Source organism: Diabrotica virgifera, chromosome 10, assembly GCF_917563875.1.
Source record: "Diabrotica virgifera virgifera chromosome 10, PGI_DIABVI_V3a".
In the NCBI taxonomy this organism is placed as follows: domain Eukaryota; kingdom Metazoa; phylum Arthropoda; class Insecta; order Coleoptera; family Chrysomelidae; genus Diabrotica; species Diabrotica virgifera.
The window spans coordinates 147,453,420-147,476,121 of NC_065452.1; the positions used below are offsets into that span (position 1 = coordinate 147,453,420).

General features: G+C 32.8%; 2 protein-coding genes across 33 annotated transcripts in view; one reads left to right on the forward strand and one right to left on the reverse strand.

Annotated features, from left to right (window-relative positions):
- The window catches only part of LOC126893466 (protein claret segregational-like), a 649,821-nt gene that overhangs the window by 280,736 nt on the left and 346,383 nt on the right, over positions 1 to 22,702 (reverse strand). For 2 of the 21 annotated variants that reach the window (XM_050663694.1, XM_050663693.1), the window contains exon 6: positions 4,541 to 4,876. The exons of the other annotated variants lie outside the window; for them this stretch is intronic. In XM_050663694.1, the coding sequence (XP_050519651.1) occupies positions 4,541 to 4,876 (336 nt within the window). The remainder of the gene's footprint in view (positions 1 to 4,540; positions 4,877 to 22,702) is intronic. 21 annotated transcript variants of the gene reach the window in all.
- LOC126893469 (protein disulfide-isomerase A6 homolog) overlaps positions 1 to 22,702 on the forward strand; it is a 504,458-nt gene that overhangs the window by 155,576 nt on the left and 326,180 nt on the right. The window contains exon 8 of one of the 12 annotated variants that reach the window (XM_050663720.1): positions 20,642 to 20,753. The exons of the other annotated variants lie outside the window; for them this stretch is intronic. Coding sequence (XP_050519677.1) covers positions 20,642 to 20,738 — 97 coding nt within the window. The 3' untranslated portion in view covers positions 20,739 to 20,753. Of the gene's footprint in view, positions 1 to 20,641; positions 20,754 to 22,702 lie in introns of those variants that run through there. 12 annotated transcript variants of the gene reach the window in all.

Here is a 22,702-nt window from a genome sequence, read left to right on the forward strand (position 1 = left end):
AGTTTATTTACATTTCATTTAAATATTAAACGAATTTTAATACTTACTACTTTCCAAAAATTTTTATTAAGACAATACCAAAAATTTTAAAAAATAAAAGAATAAAACGCACACAAACGCATTGAAAAATGCCACAAAGAAAAAATGATTTCTGAACGATAATAATTGTTGGCAAAAATTTTAAATACGCATTTTCTGAAAAAAATTATATAACAAATATACTTACAATCATAAAATGCATAAAAAAATAAAAACTTGCATCGGGATTCGAACCCGCGAATTTGGGGACGCTGTGATTCGTAATCGAAGCCTAGACTCATTCATCCAATTACACATTATTTGTCATGTGGAAAAATAGGGCAACTGAACGTTTTACTGTTTGCCAGTTGTTCTGAATTTACCTAATCAAATTATGTAGTTTGATTTTTGTGGAAGAAAATATTAAAATATGACAAAGCAGTAAGAAAACAATATATTAGATGAAGATTGGTAGAACTTTTGTTGGTAATCAAATTAAGTATGTAAATCAAAGCATTACATACCTACTAGATAAATAAATCTACGCCAAAAAATCATAATTTAAAAATAAAAATCGGACCTAATTTCGGATTTCTCTCTACAATCCCCATTCTTGAGAAAATAAATTTATTCCAACCTAATCCAAATGTACAGGGTGTTTCATTGGGAAAGTAACATACGTTAACTGTAGAAAGAGGACACTTAGGCGGTCTCAAAAATACCATACTTAATGGGTCTTACTTCATTAGTAACAGAGATACTGGGTGTTTTATCTATTTTGCCATTTTATTATTTGGTTCATAACTTTTTAACCACATCGTATATTTATTTTATATTTGGCACGCAAATATCCTTTAAGGTGTACAATAAATTAATTTATTTACAAATGTAAAAAATCCAGGCCCGGATTAAAAAATATTAGAAAAATATTCCGACGCAAAAACAACACCCTGTACATTAAATTTTTTTAAAATGGATTTTGCATTTGAAAAGAGTATGAAAAACTAAATTTAGTGGTATACTTTAAATTTTCGGCAAAATGATTTTTCTGGTCAAATTTTGAATTTGAATTCTGAAATTATGTGAATTGCGAGAGCTCTAAGTAGAAAAAAAATTAAATACAACTTACAACTTGTTAACCGCACTGTATATTTATTTTATATTTAATACGCGAATATTCTTTTAGGTGTCCAATAAATTATTTTCTTTACAGTTATAAAAAATCCAGGTCTGGATTAAAAAATATTGTAAAATGTTCTGACCCAAAAAAACACCCTGTATATTAAATTTTTTTAAAATGGATTTTGCATTTGAAAAGAGGATGAAAAACTAAATTTAGTGGTATATTTTCAATTTTCGGCAAAATGATTTTTCTGATAAAATTTTGAATTTGAATTCTGAAATTATGTAAATTGCGAGAGCTCTAAGTAGAAAAAATTAAAATGCGACTTAATTTTAATTAATACCATTATTTAATCTAAATTGGTACTTAAAATGTTAAAACATTTCAGTGTTTTTTTTATTATCTGTGACAAATAGTTTATGGCGAATATTCATCTTTAAATATTAAATAAATAATAAAGAGTCAATAAAGAATACATCACTTTAATCACCAAAGTATCTAAAAATTATAACAAAACAGAGAAAATGTGCAGCATAACTATTCAAAACTAAAGTACTTATTCAAAATTACCACCATCAAAAATTATTATTATGTGTCAAAATGTTAATATTTTACCAATTTAGATTAGATAATGGTATTAATTAAAATTAAATCATATTTTTTAATTTTTTTTTCTTTGAGCTTCGCAATTCACATAATTTCAGAATTCAAATTCAAAAGGACATCGCACACATCTTATGGAAAAATATAATGTCACTCAAATTCAATAAAATTTATACGAATAGATTCGTTTTAAATTAACGGTCAAATCTTATCATTGCGCCAACTCTTAATTATGATTAATTACGGCGCAAATTGCCATTAAAGTTTATCGAAATCACATTTTTGGAGTCAGTAAAACTGTCAGTTACAATCACTATTGCTCTGTGTGCTATTCAAAAGAGCTTAAACCCCGCTGGGCCTAAGCGGATTAGTGAAACTAATCCGCTGATTTATGGAGTACCGACAATTTGGGTATTATAAAATATTTTTTCTCTCTCTAACTTATGTACGTATCCATTTGATTTCAGATTTATTTATATCAATTTCTGCTCTTATTATTGAAAATATGGAGTTGGGGCAATGATAAGATTTGACCGTTAATTTAAAACGAATCTATTCGTATAAATTTTATGGAATTTGAGTGACATTATATTTTCCATAAGATGTGTGCGATGTCCTTTTACCAGAAAAATTATTTTGCCGAAATTTCAAAGTATACCATTAAATTTAGTTTTTCATCCTTTTTTCAGATGCAAAATCCATTTTAAAAAAATTTAATATACAGGGTGTTTTTTTTTGGGTTTGAACATTTATACAATATTTTTTAATCCGGACCTGGATTTTTTTTGTAAATAAATTAATTGATTGGACACCTAAAAGAATATTCGCGTGTTAAATATAAAATGAATATACAGTGAGGTTGACAAGTTGTAAGCTGTATTTCAATTTTTTTCTACTTTTTCTACTTAGAGAAAAATCATTTTGCCAAAAATTCAAAGAATACCACCAAATTTCATTTTTCATCCTCTTTTCAACTGAAAAATCCGTTTTAAAAAAATTTAGTGTACAAGGTGTTGTTTTTGGGTTGGAATATATTTCCAATTTTTTTTTAATCCGGACCTGGATTTTTTACAATTGTAGATAAATTACTTTATTATACACCTTAAACGATATTTGAGTGCCAAATATAAAATAAATATACAGTGTGGTTAAAAAGTTATGAACCAATTAAAAAATGGCAAAATAGATAAAACACTCAGTATCTTTGTTATTAATGGAGTAAGACCCATTAAGTATGGTATTTTTGAGACCGCCTAAGTGTCACCTTTCTGTAGTTAACGTATGTTACTTTCCCAATGAAACACCCTGTATAATTACAATATGATTATAATAAAAACTACTTACCAAATTAGAATGAGTTTTCCTTGTCCAAAAGTCCAAAAATATATATGAAAACTATTTAAAAAGGCAGTATAACTATTAACTAACTTTTGTTTGTTGTTTCTTTTCCCACAAATTTCAAAACGCAACAACCATAAATAATCAAACCACACATAGAGAAATAAAAACTACATTCTTTTTATTTCTCTATGAAACCACAGCTGTGCCACAGCCGCCATATTGAATAATTTTTGACATGTCATTTGAACATCCAATCAGAACAAAGTTATAATGCGCATGCGCCCGGATCGTAGGTTTTAACATATAAAAATTCACCCTCATATAGCGCGTAAAGAAGTATAACTTCAAAAATTCAACATCCCGTATCTCGGAAACGAAGCATTTGCGGACGTACGATTATAAAGCAAACTGTCATTATTTTTTAATGCAGAATTACCCCTTAAAGTTTGTCGCACTTATTTAGAAACACCCTGCACTGAAAAAGAACACGGCTAGTTGTTAAAGTACTTTTGTACTATCAAACATAAGCGAATGAATAAAAAAACAGAATGTTGAGAAAACCTGTGGCTATAGTTGGGTTTTAATTTCAGTATTTTATAAATGCTAGGATATTCTACAGGGCGTTGCGAACTTTGAGAAAAAAACACAGTTTGATTCGTACACTCGGTATACAATGAAAATTTACCTCTTTAGCAAAAATATTATTACAGGATATTGACAAAGAATAAGGCTATAACATATTAAAAAAAGAATGTGTGTGTACTTTGTACGCACGTAAGAAGATATTCTTCTATTATATAATAGGTAATTTAAACGAAGTAAATAGACTTAACAGGTTATTTGTATTTTATTTAAAAATCAAACTAACTTTCTTATCTACCACTGTCAAAAATTTTTATTAAAACAACCAAAAATAAAAAAAAATATGAATCGCCCAGGAATTGAACCCGCAACCTTCCAATCTCAGTGCTAACGCATTTCCCACTACTCCAGCGAGGCCCTAGAAATAAACATGTAAGTTTCGGATATAATTACACAACACGGCGACATATAGTGTAAAAATGTTATGCTTAGATAATATTTTATTATTTTACTACAGGGAAACACAAATCCAAAAACACAAGAATTATAATAAATAATACATTTCCTAAAACCACTAATATATTCTTTTAATGACTTAGTTGCACGGTTACAGATACATACATACCTATCTTGAAAGATTAGCAATGAGCTACATACTGTCAGAACTACATACTGTCAGTGTGCGCAGGCGCGCGGATCATGTACAATTTTATCCTCAATCGATTCGCCGCTAAAGAAGAATATCTTCAAAAATCACTTAAATCGGACAACAGGTTTAGGAGATACGCGACATCAAAAATTACCCATTTTTTAGGGGCCCGTTTTCTATGACGCGCAGTGTATATTATATAAATAATATATTATATAGCTTACCCGTGTGTACAGGAATTTCTGAGCCTTGCATGGTGTAGGTTTTCCCAGATCCAGTTTGTCCGTAAGCGAAAACACAGACGTTGTATCCATCAAGGGCCGATTGCACCAATTGGGATAATTCTACAAAAAATTCTTCCTGTGTTGCACTTTCCTGGAAAACTTGGTCAAAAGTAAATTCTAACTTTTGTTCGGTAGGTTTTGACGAACACTGGGACAATTCCTGGGTACTTTTAATTTCAATGGTGCTTTCATTTAGATAATTTATATAACATTTTGCCTTTTCATGTTCAGCTTCATTAATTGGGGGTCTTACCCTACAGAAGACTCGGATGTTGCCTAAAAATTAACTCATGAGTAAAATATAACACACCATTAAACAAATACAGTAGAACTCCGCAAATCCGAACCCCTCTAATCCGAACCAACGGAAAGTGAAAAAAAAAAATAAAAAAACCAAGACAAAAACTTAAAAACATGTTTATTTATTTATTTATTTATTATACGGGATAACCCCATTAACAGAAAAATTACAGTTAAATATTAATACATTTCCAAAAGGTAATAATAAATTCAATGTGTTAAATATGACTTAATTAATCTAAAAAATAGAGAATTAGAAAAGTATAAAAACACTGAAAAATTTCATATGTCACGAACATTAATATATAACATAAATATTGACTACAAAAAAATATACAACATACAAACATAACACTTAAGAGTATAAAAATAACAGCACAGGGCAAGAGATCTTTTTAATTGATTTAAGAGTTATATTAAATAAATCAAGTTCGTAATTATTTAACAATCCCATATACCTATCAAGTGGGTTGTGAACGCCATACAATGTTCTATGTATTTTAAACATATTATGGTAACGGAGAGCTTGATAAGGAACATTAAAATTAATCTGACTTAAAAGATTGGGAGAATCTATAAGTCCATTTATGATCCTAAAAATGAAAACAGCACCTGCTATGTCACGGCGTACCTTAAGTGGAGGTAGGGACAACTCTTGTTCAAGAAAAGAATAATCGTGATTGACAATGATAGTTTGTGTATAGTAAGCACATGATCTCAAGAATCTATGTTGTATTCTCTCGATAGTATCAATATGAGTCTGGAAATAGGGTGACCAAACCACAGAACTGTACTCCAAGAGGGACCTTACTAAGCTACAGTAAACAAGCCTAGTAGATTCAATAGAGAAGAATTTGCAATTTCTTGTAACAAATCCCAAAAGTTTAGATGCCTTCACAGATACAGCATTTATATGCTCCACAAAAGAAAGCTTCTCATCCAAAACAACACCCAAATCCCTAACGGAAGATACATATTCAAGTGGCTGATTATTAATGATGTAACCTGATTCAATTCTACTGACTTTCCGAAAGAAGCTTATAAAACAGCATTTCCTGGCATTCAAGAAAAGTTTGTTTCGAACACACCACTCCTGCAGTCTATCAAGATCCTCCTGCAACAACGCCTGGTCCAACAAACCATCCACAGGTCTCCAGAATTTCAGATCATCAGCTAGCATTAAGCATTTACTATTCAAAAAGCAATTATTTATATCATTAACAAAGATGATAAAAAGAAGCGGAGAAGTGTGGCCACCCTGAGCAACTCCGGAGCTTACTGTAATAATGTCAGATAAATAGCTACCAATCTTCACTCGTTGAGTACGCCCCGATGAGGAGTTCTTAATCCACTCGACAAAGTTAACATCAAAACCCACAGACACCAGCTTTTCCAAGAGTATCTGGTGATCAACACGATCAAACGCTTTCGAAAAATCCGTGTATATGGCATCTATCTGTTTACGATCCTCCATTTGACACAATAAGTCAGACTGATACTCGACCAAGTTCATCGCAGCAGACCTTTTTATGCGAAAGCCATGCTGCGAATCGGAAATTAATCCGTTACACAACCAAGAAAGCTGCTTGGCCACCAGGCTGTCAAAAAGCTTGGGTATTGCAGACTGAATGCATATGCTGCGATAATTTTCAATGTTATCCTTTTGCCCATTTTTATATACAGGTATAACGTAGCTCTCCTTCCAAGCAGCCGGAAACATAGATGTCGCTAAAGACCTGTTAAACAGTAAATGCAAAGGTATGACTAGAGTACAGACACACTTTTTCAAAAGATAATTAGGCACACCATCAGGACCAGCTGACAGCTTATTGGGAAGATCACTTATACTGTCAAAAATTTCAATTATGGATATCGCAGCAGGTCTAATACATGTACTTATATTGCTACCCTCAGGGTAGCAGGGCACCCGGAGCTGACCATTATTAGGCAAGTAAACAGTTTGAAAGAACTTCTTAAATAAATTTGCTATATCTTGACCGTTAGATGCTGATTGGTCTAAATAAAATAAAGAGCTCGGTAAGCTATGAGTAGATCGCTTGTCATTAATGAACTTCCAAAATGATTTAGGGTTATTTTTTAAGCTAATGTCTACTCCACCCATATATCCACTAAAGCATGTATCAGACAAACGCTTACACTCAGCCCTAAGGCGAGAAAACCTAACATATTCAGCATCAGACTGACTTCTCATGTACATAGAGTGGGCACGTTTTTTCTCCTGCGTTAAATTCCTGAGTTCGTGGGAAAACCATTTAGGGAAGGTAGATGTTCTGAATCTTTTTAATGGTACAAACAATGCTATCCCCGTCAACAGAACATCATAGAACAAACCCACAGAATTATCAAAACCCTCAACCAGACAGTTCTGCCAATCCATGGATGCAAGGAAGTTATTGAGCTCAGCGTAGTTTCCATTTACAAAATCATAAAAAAATTCATCATATTTTAAATTTTTTGAATCAGTTAAATCTAAGTTTAAAAAACACTCATAACCCACATGGTGTTGGCTAGGGTCTACCAAAGGATCTTTTGCTTTCAAAGACATTTAATTCCCTAACATTTGAAAAAACCAAATCTAAAAATACATTACGATTATTAGGAACATTAATGTGTTGAAAGAATTTTAACAACCCTAACTCTTGAGCAACATCTATTGCAGGATCCCCTCCAGGACACTGAACCATTAATCCATACTCGTCATTCAGCCAAGTTGCATTGGGTAGGTTGTAATCGCCAAATATGTATATGTTAAGTGAAGTGTAACGTATGGTAATATCTTCTATAGATTGACAATGCAAACTGTAAGTATCTCGTGAAGATTGTGGGGGAATGTATACTCCACCCACCACAAACCTTGTTGTTTTATATTGGCATAGGATATAGATTTGCTCAACTCTGTCCTCATTAATAGAGATACGTTGAGATTGTATCTTCTTGCTCACAAAAACCAGAACACCACCACCGCTTTGTTTGGGACTCGTCCTTAAAGATCTGTCAAATCTGTAGATATTAAAGCCAACACATGTAATCTCACAATCGGTTATATTATCATTAAGGTTACTTTCAGCAAATATTATAATGTTTATTATACAGAGTAAAGCCAGATAATTGAACAATGTAGGTTTAATAGGACTTACTTTTAAAATGACTTACAAATAAATGCGTACTTTATACTTAGTGCTTATAAAGGTTAAACATAAACATACGTCGGTTCTCTTGTAGTCAACGTATGTCCAATTGTCCAAATATATCGCCACACTCTTACGAGAACGTTTACAGCCCTAAGGCGCAATCTTAAAGAAGTGGGTCACTTTCTTCTGATGCATGGTGTTATAGCGACTTGACGCAGCGATGTTGAACCATTTACGCATAAACATACATCGACCGGTAACGCAGCAGAGTTTTGCTCCACATAACGTAGAGCCACATCCAGAGCTTTAGTGGCATCTGCGTATATCACTCGACCTGAGAGGGAAACTTCTTCCTCGCTTTCTTCATCTTCATTAGGGTTGCCTTGAGGTTGAACCAACTCTACAATGACTTAATCCGTAAATTCTTGGTACCCATTGTCGTCAGCTTCAATCCATTCTGTAATTGCACTATCTTCTTCGTTTTCACACCCTGGAAGTTATACAACTTCTAGGAGGTTATCTTGTAATGAAGATTGGAAAAATGGACCTTCTTTAGATCTAGCCACAACTTTTTCCACAATTTTCTAATTAAACTATCAGGCAGTTGTCCCAGACCTCAGCCACAGAATAAATAGCATCTTTTAGTGATTTTTTTTCAGGTTGTCAGTAATGAAACTTTCCTCGCCTTCTAATACAGTCCGTACCAAATTTTTTGTATGATACAGATTTGTAAACTGCAGAACACCCCGGTCCATGGGTTGCACTAGCGGGGTCACATTTGGTGGTAGGAAAACAGCTTTAATTTCGTCACATATAATCTCCATTACCTCAGGGTGTAAGGTAGTATTGTCTAAGAAAAAGAGGGCTCTTTTGGGAAGCCCCACTTCCTTATTGAATTTTCGAAACGGATGGTTTAACTAGTTTTTTAAATCATTCCTTAAAACGTACACTATTCATCCATGCTTTTCTTTTGGCCCTGAAATAAACAGGCAAAGCGTTCATGTTATTCAAAGCTTGTGGTTTTTTAGATTTGCCAACGACCGTTAACAGTGGCATCAATCTGAGATGGGTGTGAGAGGGAAAGAGTGAGACCGGTGCAGCGACTCAAAATTAACGACAACGAAAGCTTTGAATAAATTATAAGTTAACTTTCAGATAATCCGAACAGGCTGTCCCCCCAATTAGTTCGGATTTGTTGGGTTCTACCGTATAAGCAATTTTATTAAAATTCTAGATTTACTTTATTATCGGACACTGGAATTTTGCTTCTTTCAAGTATGTACACGAAAGATTGTCACCCTAATTTGTATCTCATGCTGAAATTATGCGATCCTACTGTATATTCAATTCAAATGTTAGAAATATGTGCTTGTTTGAGGATTGTTCAAGCCATTTTATATTGAATCGATTTTAGTTTTTTGTTATACAGGGTGAGTCATGAGGAACTGTACATACTCCTACCTCGTATAGAGGCCCCTATGGGGAATAACAAATGACCATTAAAAAGTGCCTGCTCCCATTGTTTAATAATATACAGGGCGAGTTTCGCATTTTGACAGAAATTTGTATTCGTCATAATTTTTGAACGATCAGATCGATGTGTCTCTTATTTTGGCCAATCGTTACACTATTACCACCTAATCAACTGATTTATTCAAACTAGAAAAAAATCAGGTCCGGCTTTAAAAAAATTAGTTCGTTTGGGTCTTTGAAAAAATTTAACCCTGTATACGCTTTTTGAAAACTCTAATATGAATTTTACAAATTAGACAAATAGGCAATTAAAATGGCATATTTATTTTTTTTCCGCACACTATTACTTAATTTTTTATAACAAAATCAAATTTGACTATGAATTAAAAGTTTGGTAAAGTGAACCATAGATTTAACAAAATTAACTTTTATTACCAAAATTAATTTTTTTTAACAAATATTTAATTTATGTTACCACCCAATCAACTGATTTATTCAAACTAGAAAAAAATCAGGCCCGGATTTAAAAAATAAGTTCGTTTTGGTCTTAGAAAAAAATTTCACCCTGTATACGCTTTTTGAAAACTTTAATATAAATTTTACAAATTAGACAAATAGGCAATTAAAATGGCGTATTTATTTTTTCCCCACACGATTACTTAATTTTTTATAAAAAAAAAATCAAATTTGACTATGAATAATTAAAAGTTTGGTAAAGTGAACCATAGATTTAAAAAAATTAACTTTTATTACCAAAATGAATTTGTTTTGAACAAATATTTAATTTATGTTACCACCCAATCAACTGATTTATTCAAACTAGAAAAAAATCAGGCCCGGATTTAAAAAATAAGTTCGTTTTGGTCTTAGAAAAAAATTTCACCCTGTATAAGCTTTTTGAAAACTTTAATATAAATTTTACAAATTAGACAAATAGGCAATTAAAATGGCATATTTATTTTTTCCCCACATGATTACTTAATTTTTTATAAAAAAAAATCAAATTTGACTGAATAATTAAAAGTTTGGTAAAGTGAACCATAGATTTAAAAAAATTAACTTTTATTACCAAAATGAATTTTTTTTGAACAAATATTTAATTTATGTTACCACCCAATCAACTGATTTATTCAAACTAGAAAAAAATCAGGCCCGGACTTAAAAAATTAGTTCGTTTGGGTCTTAGAAAAAGTTTCACCCTGTATAGGTTTTTTGAAAACTATAATATGAATTTTACAAATAGGACAAATAGGCAATTAAAATGGCATACTTATTTTTTTCCCCACACGATTACTTAATTTTTTATATAAAAAATCAAATTTGACTATGAATAATTAAAAGTTTGGTAAGTGAACCATAGATAGATTTAAAAAACTTCACTTTTATTACAAAAATGAAGTTTTTTTGAACAAATATTTAATTTATGTTACCACCCAATCAACTGATTTATTCAAACTAGAAAAAAATCAGGCTCGGATTTAAAAAATTAGTTCGTTTGGGTCTTAGAAAAAATTTCACCCTGTATACGTTTTTTGAAAACTCTAACATGAATTTTACAAATAGGACAAATAGGCAATTAAAATGGCATATTTATTTTTTCCCCACACGATTACTTAATTTTTTAATAAAAAATCAAATTTGACTATGCATAAAAAGTTTGGCAAAGTTTTTGCATAGATTTAAAAAAATTAACTTTTTTTACAAAAATTAATTTACAAAAACAATGTTTTTCTTATAATTAAAAGTTTTACCATTTTTTTTTTCTATAACACGTCTAGATCTAAAACTCCCCATAACACTTCTTTTGGACTCTATAGTTTAGCATAGACGTGATCAAATAGATAAATTTTAAATTTTTTCACTTAATTTTTGCGATTTAACTTTGCAATTCACGAATCTGCACCGTTTATTTTTAAAAATTCATAACTTTTACGAGAAGAAGACTGAAAGTCTACAAAAATTTTTCATAGTCTTCACAATGGTAAGAGATATGTGCTGTAAAAATTTCAGAAAAAAAAATATTAAAATGGAACAGAGTTGTAGCGAGTTAAACCGTGATTTCATTTTTTTTTCAATTTTTGGTTAAAATTCCGATTTTGACAAATTTGATTTTTTAATAAAAAATTAAGTAATCGTGTGAGGAAAAAAATAAATATTCCATTTTAATTGCCTACTTGTCCAATTTGTAAAATTCATATTAGAGTTTTCAAAAAGCGTATACAGGGTGAAATTTTTTTAAGACCAAAACGAACTAATTTTTTAAATCCGGGCCTGATTTTTCTCTAGTTTGAATAAATCAGTTGATTGGATGGTAACATAAATTAAATATTTGTTAAAAAAAATTAATTTTTGTAATAAAAGTTAATTTTCTTAAATCTATGATTCACTTTACCAAACTTTTAATTTCATAGTCAAATTTGATTTTTTTATAAACAATTAAGTAATCGTGTGCGGAAAAAAATAAATATGCCATTTTAATTGTATATTTGTCTAATTTGTAAAATTCATATTAGAGTTTTCAAAAAGCGTATACAGGGTGAAATTTTTTCTAAGACCCAAACGAACTAATTTTTTAAAGCCAGACCTGATTTTTTTCTAGTTTGAATAAATCAGTTGATTAGGTGGTAATAGTGTAACGATTGGCCAAAATAAGAGACACATCGATCTGACCGTTCAAAAATTATGACGAATACAAATTTCTGTCAAAATGCGAAACTCGCCCTGTATATTATTAAACAATGGGAGCAGACACTTTTTAATGGTCATTTGTTATTCCCCATAGGAGCCTCTATACGAGGTAAGAGTATGTACAGTTCCTCATGACTCACCCTGTATACACACTTTATCTCGAACATTCAATATATTAAGTTACGAATAATATTTGCTTCTCGATATAAACGGACATTCTTCCCCGTGAAGACGAGTCGCCTGTGTTCATTTAGTTAATAGGTCATAAATATTTCGTTCTTACTGTATTATACACCAATAACGAGGAATCCAAAGAATGTACTACAAGTCAAGGCGTCAAACAGGGATGCGTGCTAGTCCACTGCTATTCTCAGTGGTACTGGATGAAGCAATAAATAAAGCCAAGAGAAGAATGAGAAAAGTAACATTAGGATACTGGCAAATGAAAGAGACGCAGCTACTATTTGCAGACGACATGGTATTGATAGCAGAAAACAGAGAAGACTTACAGAACAATCTTGAAATCCTATAAGAACTATCCAACATAAATATGAAAATTAATACAGAGAAAACAAAAACAATGATAATTTCAAATACGAGGAAGACACACGCAATAGAATTAGACGGGAAACAACTAGTGCAAATGGAATATTTTAAATACCTAGGAGTAATAATTGAATCAAACAGTAAACAAGACATGGAAATAAACGAGAGAATGGGACGAACAGGAGGCTTATTTAACAGTATGAAAATATTTGTGGGGAAAAAAGATACCGGAGAAAGTAAAAACGGCAGTCGTTAGATCAGTAGTTAGACTAATAATCATGTATAGCAGTTAGACATGGACATTGACATGAAAATAGACGTATTTGACGTATTTCATTGACATGAAAATAGCAAACACAAAAAGGACAGACAAAATACGAAACGAAACAATCAGAGAAAACTTAAAACTAGAACCAACCAATGAAAAAATAGTAGAGGGACAGCTTAAATGGTTCGGGCACGTTTGTAAAATGTCGAACGGGAGACTAACAAAACGAGTGTTCGGAACGAGAGTGCAGGGGAAAAACAAAAAAAGAAGACCAAGAGTTATGTGGGTAGATGAAATCAGGAAAGCAGTCGAGAAGAAAGGTTTGACATTGGAAAGTGCAAGAAACCTAACACAAGATCGAAAAGCATGGAGACTACAATGCCAAACTTAACTCCACCAGCCTTACACCTTTTTTTTTCACAATTTTTTTTATTACATATTTTAATTTACAATCTGCTTCATCGAAGCTATAAGCAAATAGTTTGAATGTTAAATACATGAGGGAGAAGCTGCCCTGTGGAAACCCTCCTATTATAATTTTTTACATTTGATCACAATATGTATATTTAATTTATTAAATCTGTTGGCCATAGTTTCTTCAGTCGTCTTGCGAATTCGGGAGGAGTGTTCAGCAGTCTTGCTTCATCATTTGGATGACTTCTCAGTTCATCAAAGTAGCTCTTTGTGATCCTTGGAATTTCTTCCTCTACCAAGGGTGTAGCTGAGTCCTCGTGTAGGGTTTTATTGCTTACATACCAGGGTGCGTTGAATATCATCCTCAATATTTTTGATTGGACTCTTTGTATTATCTTGATATTTGATGGTTTTGAGCAACCCCAGAGTTGAACACCATAGGTCCAAATTGGTTTTATCATAGTTTTATACAGGAGCAGTTTATTTTCAATATTGAGTTTTGATTTTCGACCAATAAGCCAGCTCATTTGTCGTATTTTGATGTTGATCTGGGTTTTCTTGGCTTGAATGTGCGGCTTCCATGTTAATCTTTTGTCAAGGGTTAGTCCCAAATATTTGACTTGTGTGCTGACTGGTAATTGTGTATCATTTAGTGTTATTGTTGGACATACATCCCTTCGGTTTGTAAATGTAACTTGGGTTGACTTCGTTTCATTTACTTTCACCTTCCATTTGTTGAGCCATGTTCCCAATTGGTCAAGGTGGTTTTACAGTTGTGCAGACGCGATAATAGGGTCCTCATTGACAGCGATTATGGTGGTGTCATCAGCGAATGTTGAAATTTGGGTTGTTTCAGTGGTTGGGATATCTGCGGTAAATAATAGGTAAAGAAGAGGGCCCAGGACACTACCCTGTGGTACACCTGATTTAATGGGAAAATATGTGGAAGTTGCTGTGTTATATTTTACTTGGAAGTAACGATCTTGAATGTAGGATTTCATGATTAGGTAGTGGGGGGTTGGAAGAATACATTTGAGTTTGTATAAAAGTCCAGTATGCCATACTCGATCAAATGCCTTTTCTACATCTAAGAATGCCGCTGTGCAATATTTTTTTTCCTCAATAGCAGTAAGGATTTTTGTTATAATTCTATGAGTCTGTTGTGTTGTGGAGTGATTGGTCGATAGGATGATGTTTTATTTGGAGGTTTACCCGGTTTGTGAATCATTATTATTTGCGCAAATTTCCATGTGATTGGGAAATATGTCAGTCTGAGTGCACTATTGTATATTTTAGTTAGCATGACCAATGCTCTTCTCGGAAGATGTTTCAGTATTAATCCTGTTATTAGGTCAAATCCAGGTGCTTTGTGGTTATTGCATTTTTCTATTTCTAGTTTAACTTCTGATGTATTGAATGGTGTTATTGGGAGCGTCATAGGGCAAGCACTATCCAGGAAGTCTCTTATTAAGTTTTCATCATCATTATTCTCTACTTGGTGTTCTTTAAAAATACCAGCTAAGTATTCTGCAAATGCTGAAGCTTTTTCCTCGTCTGATCTTCCCCAAGTACCATCATCTTTCTTAATTGGCGAGTTGTGTTCTGTAGGTGTGTTTTGTGTTTTGTTGCCTTCCATATTGGGTGATCTTCTTTAGACAAGGTACTAATGTAGTGTTCAAATGTGGCATTGCGAGCCTCATTTAGCGCTGTTTTTAATTGTCTGGTTAATCGATTATATTCGTGTTTGTCATTAATGTTGCTGCTTCTTTGTCATCTACCTCTTGCTCTTCGTTTTTCGACTATTAGTTGTCTAATATAATTCGAAGTGGTATTTTTGTTTTCATGCTTTGGAGTTGATGGTGTAGCTCGATATGCAGCTTGCTGAATTTGACAAGTGAAGTGGTTTATAGCCTTATCTATGTCATCTTTTCTTTGAGTCTGATTCCAAGATTTATATTCGTGTCAAGCTGGTACTTGAATTCACACCAATTAGTTTTAGGGGAAGTCAACTTGGGTATTTCAGGTCGTTTGATTATGTGGGTGCTGATTGTTGCTATGATTGGTGTGTGGTCAGACGAGAGATCCCAATTTGCTTCTATGTTTGTGTATTTTGCTGCAATTCCTTTTAGGATGAAGAAGTCGAGTAGATCTGGTAGTCTATTTGTATCGGACGGCCAGTACGTTGGTTGTCCCGTCGATAAGTAGGTGCAGTTTGTGTTGTTGATGGCATCTAGTAGGCTTCTGCCTTTTGGTGTAATGAGTCGTGAACCCCAATTCGTATGCTTAGCATTCCAATCACCTCCAACAATGAATTTGTTACCTAGCTTGTTGAATAGTTCTTCGTATTCTTCAGTTGTGATTCTATGTCTAGGAGGGCTATAAATTGCAGCAATTTCGAAGTTCCAAGGCGTGGCATTTATATTAAGTATTGTTGCTTGTAGCTTATCTGTTTTATGTTCCGGCATTTGATGATGTTGTATATTGTTCCTTATAATTATTGCAGATCCTCCATGGGCTGTTCCATCTGGGTGACTAGTGTGGTAGACTGAGTATTGAGGTATTTTAATTACGCTTCTTTCTGTGAAATGCGTTTCGGATACAAAGAGGATGTCTATTATGTTGTCCTCTAGGAATTGGATTACTTCTGCTTTATGGTTTGCTAAACCATTTGCGTTCCATTCGGCTATTCGAACAGATCTAATGAATTTTATTAATTAATGTTGTTAGCGTGGTAAGGATCATGCTGTTTTGATTCATTAGTTGGGTGAACATTGCTTTAAATTCGTTTAAGAATAAGTTCATCTGAGACCCTATGTCAGCTACTTGATTTCCTGCTCTTACTGCTTAGGCATAGGATTGGGTTCCATTCTGTTGTTGGTACTGTGATTGTTGACTCTGATACTGTGAAGTTGGTGCTGGGTTAACATTTTGATGTGGGTTATGATTATTATGGGTTGACTGATTTCCACGTTGTCTATTATTTCTTACATTTTGCAAGTCCTTGTAAATTACGCAGCCTTTATAGTTTGCAGTGTGTTCTCCGTTACACAGGGCACATTTTGCTGGTGTATTTCTGGGTTTTGTACATTCTGGCGTTGGATGACTTCCTCCACATTTCACGCATGCGTAAGGTCTTGTACAATACGCTTTTGTGTGTCCATAACGTTGACAGCGCTGACACTGTGTTATATTTTTCTTTCTGTGAGGAGGTTCAAAGCTGACTTTCATATTGCCGATAGAATCCAGTGTATAAATGTGTTTGTTGTTTTCTTTCGGTTCTAGGTCCACATAGAACATTGACAGTGGTGATTTATTGACTCTGTGTAATACGTTAATGATATTACGGACAGTATGCCCTGATTTAGCTAGTTCACTTTTTATTTCTTCAACTGGCATCGAGTGGTGTAAATTTCTTATAACTACCCTATAAGCTCTATCTTGTTTTGCTTGGTATGTGTGGTGAACTATTTTGCTACTATTTAAATGCTGTATAAGTTTTCTGTATGACTCAATAGTTTTTGTGTTTATTTTTATTGTGTCATTTGGGAGAGCTTTCGACTGGTAGTCTTCTGCTTTAATGACTGTCGATAGGTTTTCAGTCATCTTTTTGATATCATTTACCCCATAGATAAATATAGGTGGAGGTTTAGGTGTTACTGGTGTGTTATTATTATCAGTTAAGTTTTCTAATGGTTCAAATCTGTTGTTTGTACTCACTTGCATTGTTGTTGTGTTACCATCTTTGGGGTTTGCTTTTCTTTTTTTTGTAATTTTTTTGACTGTTTGCAAATCATGGACATTTTATATGGTTTCGTCGTCTTCGTCGCTTGAGTTTTCCATGACAAGTTCCTCTCCACTGAGGATGTATTGGGAAGCATTTGATGTATTTGGTTGATCCATTTGAGGTGCAGGGAGGTTTTGGTTATATTGGTGATTATTGTTTGGGAATGGAGTAGGCGGGATATACTGGTTTGTTGTCTGTTGGCTGCTCGGGAATCCATAAAATGGGGGCGATATTACTGGAGGTTGTTGAGGCTGTGTATATATTTGGGGCACATTATACAACCCCCCATTTGGCACTTGATTTTGGTGGTACATTTCCTTAATATAGTACGCCACTGAGTTCAAAATTAATCACATAAATAGTAATTTAGAATTAATCACTCAAATCGTTTTTTACTTTTTATTTCACTAATTACCATAAACTAGTCCCGGCCGATAGCCGAGACCGGCACAAAAACTTGGAACTTGGATCTCGAGAGCGATATGGTACGTCTTTACTGCTCGGAATCCAAATACACACTAGCCTTACACCTAAAGGTAGACTAAGTAAGTAAATATCTCGTTCTCGTGGATCGGCAACTGACTTTCCTAATGCATAAAAAAGACCGGTAATTATTTCTTGTATAAGGGCTTGTTTATATGTAGGCGATTTGTCAACGTCGACTGCGCGGTTTACCTGTTTTACTTGATCTCACCCTAATGCCGCCTTTGAAGTTTCACCCTAATACCAAGTAAAACAGGGGCAAAACAGGTAACCCGCGACGTCGACGTTGGCAAACCGCCGGCATATAAACAAGCCCTAAGATATAGACTGACAACCTGTTCGACTAAGTAAACAAGAATCAGGTTTTTTCCTTCCATGCCAAAAGTAATAACAGAGTTGACATCTCAGACCAGAGTTAATTCTCCCATTGCTGATTCGTCCATCACTAATTATTAGTGATGGGCAGAATCGAATACTTTCAAGGATCGAGAACTTAGTACGCAAGAACTGCTAAGAATAAAAATTTTTTTGAGTACTGTGAACCAGATTCACTTTTAAAGATGATTTAAAATATAAATTCTGTTTTAAATTCATCAATTTGTTTACAAAAATGTGACAGGTTGAATTGAGCACCATCACTAAGTTAAATGTTACTTTTTCTACAATCACTATTCACAATGCACTTTTCTGCACAGTTTTATGTTAGCAAACTTGATATTTTCTCACAGTATAAGATATTTGACATTAGTGTGCAGAAAAGTGACGTTTCTGTGCCGGAAAGTTCTTTTCTGCACAGTTGACTACCTCATTCTGAGTAACGTTATATTCTGTTTACATCCGTGGTTAAAGTTTAGACAAATATATAACCTATAAGACAATTTATTATATTTAACTATAGAATAGAAATTAAATTATGGATGTTACAACTGTTTTATTTTACAATTTTATTCTTATTGAACATTTTATAATTATCAAATAACCAATAAGGATTTAGCAACCTCTGCAAGATACGTTGAATGAAGTAGGTTTTGTGTAAATCCGTAACGGCATAAATATAACGTTAAAATATGACTCTACTGTATTATAATTTTTTAAAATAGTTTAAATTTAAACAAATTAAGGCAGTGCATTACTGTTTTAACTGATTTCTGTTCAATTTGTTTACATATAAGGAATTTAAATTGATTAGTATTAATTACATACAGTTTAAAATTTATCACATATTATTATAATTAATCTTCGTTTGGAAATTGTGATTTTTATTTTTAGGAAAATCTGTGGTTGTATAAAAAGTATAGTGTGTAACACGTGCAGAAAGGTGATTTCTCACTCGTTTGAATTGCGGCACTCGCTTGCGCTCGTACCGCAACTTTTCAAACTCGTGAGAAATTAGTACCTTTCTGCACTTGTTGCACAATATACTATTATATACCTACTTATTTATTATATACAAATAAATAAAACAAAAAAATACGAAAAAATATTTTTAGAAACGCTTTTCTTTAGTTACGAGTGACTAAATTTAAACATATTATAAAAAAATCAACTAAAAAGCAAAAAATAAAAAAAATTTAAAAAATCTAACACATTCGTCAAAAAAAATGCGTGGCACATCTTCATCGAATAAACGGTTTTCGCGCCACGCTTTTCTTTAACGGTCTTAAACTTTTCAAACATTAAAATATATCGTCATGTTTATTAAAATATGTATTGTTATATTTCTATTTGATATAAAAATTAAAATTTGATAATTATAAACAAAATTCAATTTAATATAAAATATTTTCAATTTGCTCAACCACGGGCATATAAATTTAGAACACCCTGTATACAACAAATTGTTATATTTAATTTTAAGAAGTGATTAGACGAACTCGGGACAGTGCGCTTACAATAAACAAAGTGAATGACGCGGACCATTATCGTTCTTCTCGGAAGGTCGATCATTAGCCTATGCTAAATAAACTCAGTGAAATAGATGATAGTTCATTATCGTTTTTCGCGGAAGGTTTCGATCATTAGCCTATGCTGAATAGACTCATTTGAAAGAGAGAATAGATGATTAAAATTTGTAAATAATAGAAAGTAAGTTAGAATGGGAATTAAATATTTTCTTTTGAAATCCATTAAGCATATTTAGAAAGATTAAAAATTGGTTTTGAGGAATATGACGAATGAGAGTTGGTGGTGGAAGATTGATTTGTGAATTTGGAAGGGATATTTAGAAAGTAGGGGAATAAATGACAAAGTGAGATCAGAATGTTTTGAGCTGTCGAGAAGTGAAGTCGAGTAGTAGACCGTAGTGTACGGATAGTGAGAAAGCCGGTAGTTCCGTGAGTGTGGAGTATCTATCGTGGAACGAGAAGTAGGCCAGGTTGAGAGTAAAAGAACCTCCTTGAGCCAAGAGTGTTTGTTCCGGTAGCTGATAGCAGTTTCGAAAAAGGTAGAACACAGCATCACGACCGAACAGGAACGAGAGCTATTCGAGCTAGTTCTTCAAAGGAGTACATTACTGGAAGCCAGGACGAGGTTTGATCGCAGCCAAGGATAGCAGGAACGGGTGTTATGTGAGGACATTTTCAGTTTCACCAGAAAAAGGTCAGTCTCATTTGTTTGGACATGAATGTATGGGTTTTTCGTATTAAATTCCACATAAAAATTTGAATAACATAATCAATAATATCAGAAAAGCTTCATCAAACTTAAATAGAGTTGTTAATAATAACTCATAATAGTTAAATGTTAATAAAAACTTTCAATTGATTTACAAAAGGAAATAAGGTTCCCATTTTCAAATGTTATGTTTAAGAATAATAAGAAATAGCAAATATTAAGCATTGATTGCCTTTTTGAATAAAATAAAAAAATATTTTTGATTACAATTGTAACCCATATGTGTATTTTTTTACTTTTTTCTTTTCTATTCCGATTAGGAGCCACCAAGAAATACTAGAAGCCACGAAAGTAAGTAATCAATTTATAATTCGCCCTGAGATTGAAAGCATATTGATATGTGATCTGGTTAATTAATTGGATTAGTATTAATACATTGATTAAATTAAGTAACATATAAGAATATTATCTCATATCAATAATCAAGATCACATCAACTGTCGTCCAACGTGGAGGGCATTGTAAAGTATTTCTAGTGGCAAATTTGAAGGATAGAAAGAGTAAAGCCGGTATTTGAAAATTTATATGCCTGTGGTAAAAAGTGAGGTATTTACATTTGATAACTGATTTAATATTTTATTTTACGATATTTACATTTGATAACTGAGTTAATATTTTATTTTACGATATTTACATTTGATAAATGATTTAATAATTTATTTTTACGATATTTGCATTTGATATATTTATTGACAATTTATAATATTTGGGTGAGAAAAAGTCGTCTTGGTAACATACTAGTAAAATTTCATATTTGGCGGGGACAGTACTTCTTGAAAACAAATGTCTGTGACAAGAAGCCAAAGCAAAGACAACAAAAAACAAAAAGAACATTCAAATCAAGAGAATACTTCAGACCAAGAAGATATTTTAGACACGACAATCATGGCATCAGAACAGCAAGAATTATCAGGAATAGATAAATTATTACAAATGATGCAACTCCAGTCACAAAGAATGGAACAGAAAATGGATGACAATCAAAGAGAAACAAAACAAGCAATAGATGAATCACAACGAAAAGTGGATCGAAAAATGGATGAATCACAAAAAAAAATGGATGAAAATCAACGTGAAACGAAACAAGCCATGGAAGAAACATCAAAGAAAATGGATAAAGTGGATCAAAAAATGGATGAAACACAGCAAAAAATGGATGACAATCAAAAAGAAACAAAACAAGCAATAGAAGAGAACAATAAGAAAATAGAGGAACGCATAGAAAAGTATGAAAAGGAAATAAAAGGATGTTTGACAACAATGAAAAACGAGATAGAACAGCAAGAAATGAAAATTAAAGATCACATGCAAGAACAAGAAATAAAAATGAAGGAGTTAACGAATTGCCAGAAAAAAGAAATGGAAAGTTTGGAAAACAAGTTGGAAAATGCTATTCAAGTAGACAGAGAAGAAGTGGAAAAAAGAATCACAGAAATAGAAAAACAAGTCACGGAAAACAGGACGCAACAGAATGTCGGAGAAAGAAGAGAAATGGTTATACATAGCACAGATGACGTGAAGATAAGGTTTGGCGGGGATGTAAGAAGATTACACCCAGTGCCGTTCATAAATAGCCTGAAAAAGAAAATACAACACATCGGAAATTTCGATACAGCAAAAGAAACTATCAGAAACCATCTCAAATATGAAGCAAGCCTATGGTTCGATAGTAAAGAAGAAGAATTCGGCAATTGGCAACAATTTGAACAAAAATTTTTGAATTATTTCTGGGGAAAGGTCCAACAATTGGAAATTAACAAGGAATTGCAAAATGGGAAATACAATGATAGGATGGGTGTATCAGAAAGGACATATGCTTTGCAAATTTACAATAATGCAAAACATTTACAATATAATTACTCATCGGAACAATTAGTCGAACTGATTGCAAGACATTTCGAGGAAACGCTGGAAGACCATATCACATTGCAAAATTACAAAGACATAGATAGTTTATGCCAATTCCTACAAATAAGAGAATCACGTCTAAGAGAAAGAAAATCAAGAAGGTCGCGAGAAGATTACAGGCCCCGAGAAACACAAGATTACAGAGGTAGAAATCAAAATAGGAGTGACTATACAAGACGAGATTTTAATCCCAGAAGGGAAAACGAAAATAGAGACAACGGAAGAGGAAATTATGAACAAAGAAATAGGCAATGGAATGAGGACAGAAATCGAGAATACCAGAATAGAAACAACACACGCTCAAATCAAGAAAACAGAAATAATGGTAGACAAAATGAACAGGGATATCGAGAAAACCGAAACAGATCCGACAGACCAAGAGAAAATAGAAGAGAAATAAATAATACCCAGAC